General features: G+C 37.0%; 1 protein-coding gene across 2 annotated transcripts; it reads right to left on the bottom strand.

The window, feature by feature from the left end:
- Positions 1-2024: 2024 nt before the first annotated feature.
- Positions 2025-10174, bottom strand: mzt2b (mitotic spindle organizing protein 2B). Of its 2 annotated transcripts, XM_053477889.1 has the most exons (5): positions 10075-10174; positions 7291-7492; positions 6090-6220; positions 3393-3536; positions 2025-2773 (listed from the first exon to the last, which is right to left on the bottom strand). In XM_053477889.1, the coding sequence occupies exons 2-5, from the start codon at positions 7476-7478 to the stop codon at positions 2637-2639; spliced, it is 600 nt and encodes a 199-aa protein (XP_053333864.1). In that variant the 5' UTR covers positions 7479-7492; positions 10075-10174; the 3' UTR covers positions 2025-2636. The 2 variants fall into 2 exon arrangements, with proteins under 2 accessions (XP_053333864.1, XP_053333866.1); XM_053477891.1 differs by lacking the exon at positions 3393-3536 and having other exon boundaries at positions 2036-2773; positions 10075-10173.

The following is a 10174-nucleotide window of genomic DNA, read 5'->3' on the forward strand; positions in this document are numbered from 1 at the left end:
TGTAACAAAACTGCATCTTCAACCCATTAGAAACTCAGATCAGAAGCTTATCCAGTGAAGAAGAAACCCTTTATCACATGGCAGAGAAACTGAATCTCTGACCTTCATGTTTGTACATATTGCACACAGAGTAAAAATAGAGTTTTTTTAAGTTCAGAGAAAAGTCTGCACTCTTTAGCAAGGTCAAGGAGAATTTCATGTGGACCAGAGAGCTGGCTGGAGATGCTTTATACTAGTCTGTTATGACACAAAAGACTAAGAACTTGTGACTTGCAGTCTGCCCTGCAAATTTAAACTTAACTCAACTAAGGTGAAATGCTTACAGAAAGAGTCCACTGTTCATTCTATAAGGACATGAAAGACATTTGATGCATTGCTGCAATAATATACACTCACCAACCTAAAACTTTAAGGCCCCCTGAGTCATTTTTTTAATACCAGACATAGTTTATGCCCATTCATAATAGATTGTAGAGTCCAAAAATATGCCAAATTCCTTGTTTAGAATTGAGGTGAACAGCTTTGAATTTCTAAAAAACATTCCTAAGCATGCCTCTCATACAGGGATGTAGAAGATGTCCAATCCTTTTAATCAATTTTAATGCAATGTACTTTTAAATAGTATGGTCTAACAGGTACTACACAGTGTATGGTGATGTGCATGTGAGAAATCACATGCATGACCATTCATTATAAATCATGAGGTGTAGTAGGGACTGCATAGGTAAATATTGACAACATACAGTTTGCCATGGTTTGTAATGGAGTCGCAAGTGACATTTCAATCAGTAATGTAGATGATTTAAAGGATATAATGCGACCAAATTGAATGTCCATAAACAATTTCAATCCGCCATGCTCCGCGAATATGATAAAGGCCCCTGACTCATCATGCATTCTATGTCAGTTTAGAAAATTATTTCATTTTCTTTATCAACATTGTAAAGTGTTTTAGTTATCATTCAAGTAAAAGCCACCTCATACCTCCACGGCCCTGGGTTCAATCCTGAACTCAAATTAACATACATGTGGAGTTTTGCATGTTCTTCGCATGGCAGAGGGCCTTCTCACCCACTGTTCAAATCCCAGCAGGTACATGCTTAAACGATTCAGATCATTAAACAAATTGTAATATTACACAAAGATAACCCAAACAAATACAAAATGATTTATAAAGGGGGGAAAAGCTTTTTAAACACCTACCTGACTTAATAGGCCATAAAGCCATTTCTTAGGCTTTGGGACTCGAACGAACCACGGTGACAGCGATTATACACAAATGTTTACACAGTTTGTGACTTAAGCCCTAGTCCTGTGATAGAATGCTGTCTATTTTGCACTGAAATGGGCTCCTTGCAACCCTAACCAGGATAAAGCAGTTATTGAAACATTAATATAACCTATTCTGCATGTTTGACCATCTTAAACCCACTATAACTTCACTTTACCTTGAAATCTAATTAGAAAAATGTGTGAATTCATTTAAAACCTTATGCCTGAAGCATTTTCCATGAGGCATTCAAAATACATACGATTTCGTTAAACTCACATTCACAGGAAGTGCCATCATCCAGCCTTTATAATGCTCACGAGAAGCAGAAAAATAACCCTTTTTTCCTCTCGTCCTTTCTGTTACTTTATGCTCACTAATATGGTCATACTGACTGACAAGGCCAGTTTGAAAACACAACCCTGTTGAAAGCAAATTATTAATTAAGAAATAATTTATTCTAATGTACCAGATGCCAATTAATTACATCTTGTGTATTTGCTAATTATATGCAAATAAAAACCCAGCACTCTCACTAATCGAAGAGCAACTGCTGCCTGTAATGGGCATGTTTCATTTTCACAAGCTAAATGGCATCCCCTAATATGAAAGCACCCTGAATACAGAAACATTTTCTGAATACAGATTCTTTTACATATTTATAAGAAAAGCAAATATCGTAAAATCATGATAAGTTAGTATACAAATCAGTGAATAACCATCAGGGTACAGTGTAGAAATACTTTTATTAAAATGGATGATTTGTTTCAAGATACAAACTATATACACACACAAAAAAAAAAAACACGGTTCATAGTTTAAATACAAATAAAAGAAACAATTAAGCCAATTCAAGTACTGTGTTTAAGCAGGTTGTTTCTTTTTTATATAACCCAATAAAAGGATGTACAGTAGGTCCTGTCATCCCTGTCTCTCAGATATAACTAAAACTGGAAGCTATTTTTTAAAATCATATTTACAATATGATAAAAGTTGTGCATTTAAACTTCAGTGCACTTTAAATAAAATGTCAGAACCATTCGAAAAACAACTGAATGTCAAATATCGTAATCTGCATCATCATTATTGATCTGAGAACAATGTAAAACACAAATAAATAAACAGACATAAAAACCATAGAGAACACTTTCAGGTTCAAATCAGGCACAGTGAGAGAGAAAACACAGTGAGAGAGAAAGAGAGAGAGAGATCAACATGTTTATCAAACCAGAAAGAGAAGAGTAAATCTGGATAAGTAATAAACCAGAAAGAGAAGAGTAAATCTGGATAAGTTTCGGGTTCCACATTACAGGCACTGGAAATCCAGACTGACTTACAATCAGTGTTTATGGAAGTAGTTAATAGTTTAGTTTGAGGTGAGCTGGGATGAAGAGCTGCTGCTGCCCGAACTCTTGGCACTCTTCTGCCCCCTGGTGGCGCTCGCCTGCCTTGGCACTCGCTGCTCTCGTTTCTCTGCATGACCGGTCCCGGATTTACTGCGCACTGACAACACAGAAACACACATTAAAATGTTTTTCTTTGTCATGTTTGACTTATGTAAAGATGAAGCATGTTTATGGGCTGACTATTTTCTCATAGGTGAAGATGGTAAACTTTTTTTTGGGAAAAAAAAAAAAAAAAAAAAAAAAAAAAAAAAAACAGTTCAGTAAACCATGATGCAGGATGACTTATAGTAGTTTAGCACTGAAGACGAAGCATGAACACAGCTGTAATAAATAATCTATTGCTGTAATTATTGCAATATATTGATCGCCATGCTTACATGCAGTCATTGTACATAAGGTTGGTGTTACTGGCGCCTAAATACAGTGAACCAAATCAAACACATTTTACCAATAAAGATGAACACGAACTAACATTAGATGTTCTGAATCATGCACTAAGAGCGGAGATATGATGAATGAAATAGTGAAAACAAAGAGAGAGGAGCTTGAAGTGCTGTGGGGGGGGGGGAGGGTTCGACGACGACTCAAGCTAAGTCAAGGCCATCTAAGAATGTGAACACAGACAAAGAGTGAGGCGGTGCAAGACAACCAATGTATCAAAGAACACAAAGAGGTAACGAGAGCGAGGGTACAAAAAGGATAAAGGGTAGGAAAACCTTGAGAGACAGGAGAGCTCTGTTCCCCAGAGCTGTTGACCACTATCTTAGCCCCAGCCCTTTGAGGGTGGGCTGCAGGGCCAGTGGGCGGGGCCTGAGGGGTTGCTTTTTTAGCACTTTTGTCTGGGACCTTAGAGTCCTCTTCTTCATGGTGGTGTTTACACACGCACACGCACACATAAAACAATAACACAAGAGGAGACAGGAGTAGGTATTAAAAGGAAAGGAATGGAAAGTACAGATTGCTAAAGAGAACTGACTGTTCATTTGCTGTCTTAATAAAGATTTGCATTACATTTCACGGTTGCTATCAACGGAAATGGGATTTTGAAAATAGCTGATTCTGAAACGTCAGTATTTAAGCTCATGTCCATCAACAGTGACCAGTGTTTCTCGCTTTGAGAAGGCTCTACAGCAGCATCTAAGTGAAACTGAGTGCTCAGGTCCAGCCTCTGCAGCCAGTCTGTATTAGTCTGTGTCATCTGGCATGTGATACTTTAAACGAGCTGAGTAATTAAATAGTGCTGTTCTTTTGTACACCACTGGCCATTACAGAATTTATTTTGCTCAGTTTCAAACCTTTTATTTGAACTTGATTTAGTCTGCAAATTAACGGTGTATTCTGTGATCCAAATTCCTCCAGGAATCAGAAGGCATTACCATGACAGTAGGATTACCATGCATATCTCTACACTTCATTTAGAGTTATAAAGTGACAACATTCCATTAAAACAGATTTTTTTTTCAGTGGCTTTCACAGAATACTCTTATACAGCACACAGTTGCCTGTAGAATGGACATAATCTAGTTTGAAATATTGTCTAAATAGAAAAGCCTATTAAGCTGGCTTTCTTACTGACTTCGACGCTGTTTGGCCGCAGCCTTGACCAGTCATCATCCCCCAGGCAGCGACTAATGTACGCATCTATAGCACATTTCATACCCTACCCAAACAAAAATGACAAACAGTATTATTATTAATATTATATTTTATACATTTACAAAATCCTAAGTGAAGCAGCCTAATGGACATTGCCAGGAAGGCAGAAGAGGCATTGCCCCCAAGCGGCGGAAATATGGCACTACAACGAGTCCAAAATAGGTGAAATTAAGGCATTTCTTGTTCATACATTAGGGCTGGGTTAACAAACACAAACACTTACAGTGAATGAAGATTCTTTAATATGCTTAAAAACAACAATAATTAAAGTTAATTGAGTGTCCTTACTTTCTCACTGAAGTTGTATCCATCATCTTTAGTGTAAGGTGTGTGGTATTCCCACCAGAACATTTAGCATGTTGACTTTAGTTCATCAAGGTTTTTTTAATTCTTTTTTTGGGCATTGAAGTTAAAAAAACCGCGATGCAGGAAAATAAAATGATTTTATTAAATACTTTCTATTGAATTCTATTATATTTTGTTTACAAACAAATTAATTCTAATTACTCAGGTCATGTGAATGGCATGTTGAGAGTCAATGTCTGATGACCCAAGTGCACACAAATTTATTTATTGCAGAACTAGAGTTATTTAACGTATATCTTTTGCAAGCCTACTGTGAACCTGCCACTGAGGTGTTTGCTAAACGTTTTAAAATTATATAGTGAAAACTCTCTGTATGTGTAATCGTCTCCCCGGCAGAAATCTCTCTGACACTCATTTGAGCGACACACTAACCGAATCACTGCCAGTAAGTAAAACTAGAACAAATTAACCTGCACTTTACCTTTAAAAAGGATCACGACAGAACAGTGTTTCTGTGTAGAGCAGAGAGAAAGTTTGTGTGAGTGTGTGTTTATGTCTGTGAAAGAGAAAGTAGGAGGGGTCTGTGTGTGTGTGTGTGTGTGTGTGTGGCACGGTGTCCAATGACGCGTGCGCACACAGCCACAAAGAGCAGGCTAAGCCTTGAGCAAAGAGAGAAAATGGATCTTTAAACTCTTTAATGAAACTTGCTTTTGCTTTACACGCAATGTTTTTAATGAGACTCTTACGTAAAGATATTTTTATAGTCCTGTATTCAATATTTTAATATTTATTAGATAGTGGCTTCACTCCTAAAAACATTATTGAACATATGTCACCAATTTTTTATCATATTGGCCGACCGTGAATCTGCACTGAAATAAATACTTGCTTAGCAATTTACTGACCATGTAATATGACAGAATTTTAATTATGATTCCACAATTAGATATTATTTAAATCTTAGAAAAATTATATTTATTTTTTACAAGTTGAATTTTTTTTATTTAGTTCATTTTATATTGTTTATCATTTAAGGTACAAAGTTTATGTACAGTACCAATAAAAAGTTTGGATTTATTCTTCTACATTCTAGAACAATACTGGAGATTGCAAAACTGTAAAATAACACATATGAAATTAAGTGACAACAATTCATGGTTATTTTAAGACACAAAGGTCTGCTGCATTTGCAAAACCCATCAAGAACCATGATGAAACTGGTTCTCACGAAGAAAAATGAGGAAAGACCATGGAGTTAGAAGGTGTGTCCAAACCTTTGAGGCGTAGTGTAACTTACTATTTACAATATCAATTAAAACACTGCATTTGAAACATACTATACAAGTTTAATTTTGTTTGCTTTCTTGATTGTGGTGAACTCGGATGTCAAAAGCAGAGCTCGAATCAGGTTAGAAAACTTATGAGCGCACTCTCCGAAGCACTGGACTGACCTCTGACTTCAGTGGTAGTTGATAGGTCAGGGGCAATCGTGTCTGAAATCTTTTGACCCGCACACATTGCCTTTAGAGTCTGGAAAACAGCCAGAGGTGCCACGTTCATCTTCAGGAGGTCCACAATGATCCTACAAAACGCAACAAAAAACAACTATTGAGCTCGTTTAAGTTCCATCAGTTTTGGGCTTCTAGCACTGTGTGACACATAGAATATACTGTACATGTTGGGCTCATTTCTGTATGAAACTATAAAGTCATTAGTGCATATCTGTATATAAACACCTATTTACAATTATTTGTACAATGTTTCTGATGTCTTCTTTTAGCTCTATTGATCAGTGTATATCAGTGTAATATAGTTTATATTCTCCAGCAGCTACAAACAGTGCTGATAATTTTACTTTATCTGCATAACCTTTTGCACTTTATTTCTTACAAATCTACACATTGTGGATCATATCTTAGCAACCAATATCATATTTTAGCCACATCCACAGACGCAGTGAATTACCAGGATAAAAATGTGATAAAACCTTCATCTATGCATATATGAGGGAAGATCTGACTCCCCCGGGCATGACTCAGCAAAACCTCTGGAGTTGTGCTGTGGTGTCTGCCATCAGGACATTAGCGGCAGATCCTTCTGCCGCTAATGTACAGGGTGCTGTGGGTTGCGGGTTGGGGCCTCCATGGATCAGACTTGTTTGTCCGGTACATTCCATGGATGCAAGATCTGGGGAATTTGGAGGCTGGATCAACAGCCTTGAACTCTTTGCCTGCTACGTCCCACACCTGGCAGGCTGTGATGCACTAATTGTCCCGTCACCTTTCTTATTACAGCCAGCATTTACTTTTTTTTTTTCACTAAGTTGTCTTACATTTATTTTTCTGTACGATTGAACCAGATAAGCTGGCTGTTGCTTCCCAAAGGCATAGATAAGCCTTGGGTGCCTATGATCCTTTCACCAGTTTGCTGAAAAGGAATAACTTATAATCAATTGCATTTAATTAACCTGGCTGTTGTGGTTGTATTGTGGTTGATCGGTGTATATATCACACTGCATAGTGTTTAATCGTTTTATATTCTGTGTCGATCACTGCAATGGGGAGAAGGTACAGTTACCCTTTTGCCCTGATAATCTTCTAATGCCCCATACAGTTAGATTAAAAAAACAATAGAAAAGATATTCTCACTCACTTGAATACCTCTTGGTCCATGACTATACCAGCAGCTTGAGTAAGCTCAAACAGCTCTGTTTCTTCTGCATTGAGGACCTTTTTCTTTTTCACACTATATTTTTGCACACCGCCGCTGACTGTGACACCAAGAGACGGAGAGTCTGGAGCTGTGGGCATGGAGCCCGGCTGAGTGGAATGGGAGGTCATTAGTAATCGGACACCTAAAAACAAGAAGATCAGGAGGGTTTCCATAAATCAGTTTTACATCCTGCCATTAAAGCACTTTTAAAAAATTAAGTGCCTAAAAATTTATCTGACTTCTCTTATTGATTGATTGTGAACTTAAAAGATTTGAGTGTACATAAAATAAGACAAGAAATGATTGTGGGGTTGGAAAGGTACAAAATAAATATGCCACAGAAATTTTGTACCTAATGACTCGCATTATTACTTAAAACGGAAACATTGCTAAAAAGTAAGTTATACAAATTCATTAAACACACACGCACATTTTATACATAAATTGTGTAAACCACCTAAGTAGCATTTGGCGTTGAATTTGGAGAGACCACTTGTTATATTAGTTGTGTTGTGCTATTTAAATTGCTATTTTTTCACTGATTTATTACAAACAGCTGCAAGTTGTTGTTTTTTTTACTTTTCAATGGGGGTTGAATAATTTCATACATTAATTATTCATAAATAATTCTGTGTACACAAATTATATGTCAATTATTTTTGCTAAATAAATATTTGAATTATTATATTATACAAAGAAGATCTGCCAACAACATCCTATTTGGTCTATCAGCTACCCAATATAACATTATTCAGTTTCAGACTAGGAACACCACTGCCTGATCAAAAAAAAAAAAAAAAAAGTTGCACACACTAATATTTCATTGGACCACTGCTTACTGTGATTACAGCCATGGCATTGTTTCGATAAGGTTATGCAATGTCATAACATTTATGTGTTGTCCAAACAATTTATTTTTGTTTGTTTGTATTAGGATTTATTGCCATATCAGCTTCTCAGTCTATTTCATGGCAAGATTCATATCAAATATTAAGCTGGTTTATTCAAACCAATTTTATGTTACGTTATAATGTAAGTAATTTAGAGAGTTGTGGGAAAGTAAAAAAGGATATAATAATAATAATAATATATAAAAATAAATAAATATCACATTATAGCATGGTCTTGTCCAAAAGAACAAGATTTTACATTAGATTCTTTAGATGCACTTTACATAGAAATTGTAAAAGTTTATCTGATTTTGTCTTGCAGAATATGTTTTTGAAATCTTGTTCTTGTAGAAATTGTTTTCTTATAGTATTAAAACTTGGGCAGTCCAAAAGTATGTTTTATGGTTAAAGTAGTTCTGCAGTGCTTTTGAGGTCAGAGGGTGGGATTTGACATACGCTAATTGTTTCTGTAAGGGCTTGTCTTGCTGCCATGTCAGCTTGTTCGTTTCCTGTTATTCCACTATATCCTGGAATCCAGTAAAAGATAATATTATGATGGTTCTTCTGTAGTTGGTTTGCCTTAATTATTGTATAATAATAATAACTTTACAGATCTTCATTGTAAAGGGTTTAAACAATGTTTTCCATGCATGTTTAATTAACCATAATCAGTTAATCAACATGCACCTGTGGAATGGTCGTTAAGACATTAACAGCTTACAGAAAGTAGGCATTTAAGGTCACAGTTTTAAAAACGCAGGACACGAAAGAGGCTTGTCTACCGACTGTGAAAAACACCCAGAGAAAGTTGCCCAGGGTCCCTGCTCATCTGTGTAAATGTGCATTAGGCATGCTGCAGGGAGGCATGAGGACTGCTGATGTGGCTAAATTGCCATGTCTGCACTGTGAGACGCCTAAGACAGCGCTACAGGAAGGACAGCTGATCATCCTCGTTCTGTGCGTGAGTTTCTGCACGACAGCAATGCCAGCGAAGAGCCCGGATCTCAATCCCATTGAGCATGTCTGGGACCTGTTGGATCGCAGGGTGAGGGCTAGGGCCATTCCCCCCCAGAAATGTCCAGGAACTTGAAGGTGCCTTGGTGGAAGAGTGGGGTAACATCTCACAGCAAGAACTGACAAATCTGGTCCAGTCCATGAGGAGGAGATGCACTGCAGTACTTCAAGCAGCTGGTGGCCACACCAGATACTGACTGGTACTTTTGATTTTGAGCCTCCCTTCATTCAGGGACACATTGTGAAACATTTTTAGTTTATGTCTTATGGTGTTGACTCTTTTAGTGTTCATACAAATATTTACACATCAAGTTTACTGAAAGTAAAAACAGTTGAAAGTCAGAGGACGTTTGTTTAAGAAATGAGAAGCTACTCACTGCATCAATTAGGGTTAAATAACCAATTGCAGCTGACGCTTATTAATCACTGCAGTAATTATCTAATAGAAGGCTTATGGAACTAAATAGATAAGTTAAATCTAGGTGACTTTTTTTTTTTTTTTGGCCAGGCAGTTCAAATTAGATCATGTTGACTCAACACCACACGCAAGAATTGCGTTCATCTCTATCTGCAAACCCAAAGCTACTAACTCTAACTGACTGACACGGAGTTATTCACTATTCGGGATGTTCACTCACATTTAACCGTGTTGTTAGCCGCTAGCTCAGCTCAGCAGTAGCGTTAGCAACGAGCTCATTAACAGTCATTTATAATCAATAAAATAACTGTCAGTTTGTTTACACATAAGCAACCGGATTTTATATACAGTAAATTATAATTAGTAGTAAAACATGTGCACAGAAGAAAGAAAAGGACTTACAACAGAAACACCGCTTCCGTCAACTGAATCTTCTTCGTCAGCAAAAACAAGGAAAAAACGGCAGATATAAGCCGCCTCGCGCCACCTCGTGGTGAGGGAC

This window comes from Clarias gariepinus, chromosome 19, assembly GCF_024256425.1.
Source record: "Clarias gariepinus isolate MV-2021 ecotype Netherlands chromosome 19, CGAR_prim_01v2, whole genome shotgun sequence".
NCBI lineage: Eukaryota > Metazoa > Chordata > Actinopteri > Siluriformes > Clariidae > Clarias > Clarias gariepinus.

Coding starts and splice junctions, on each gene's coding strand:
- mzt2b (XM_053477889.1), bottom strand. CDS start 7,478: ATGACCTCCCATTCCACTCAGCCGGGCTCCATGCCCACAGCTCCAGAC. Junction 6,221..7,290: donor ATGGACCAAGAGGTATTCAA/GTGAGTGAGAAT, acceptor TGCGTTTTGTAG/GATCATTGTGGACCTCCTGA. Junction 3,537..6,089: donor AACTACCACTGAAGTCAGAG/GTCAGTCCAGTG, acceptor ACCACCATGAAG/AAGAGGACTCTAAGGTCCCA.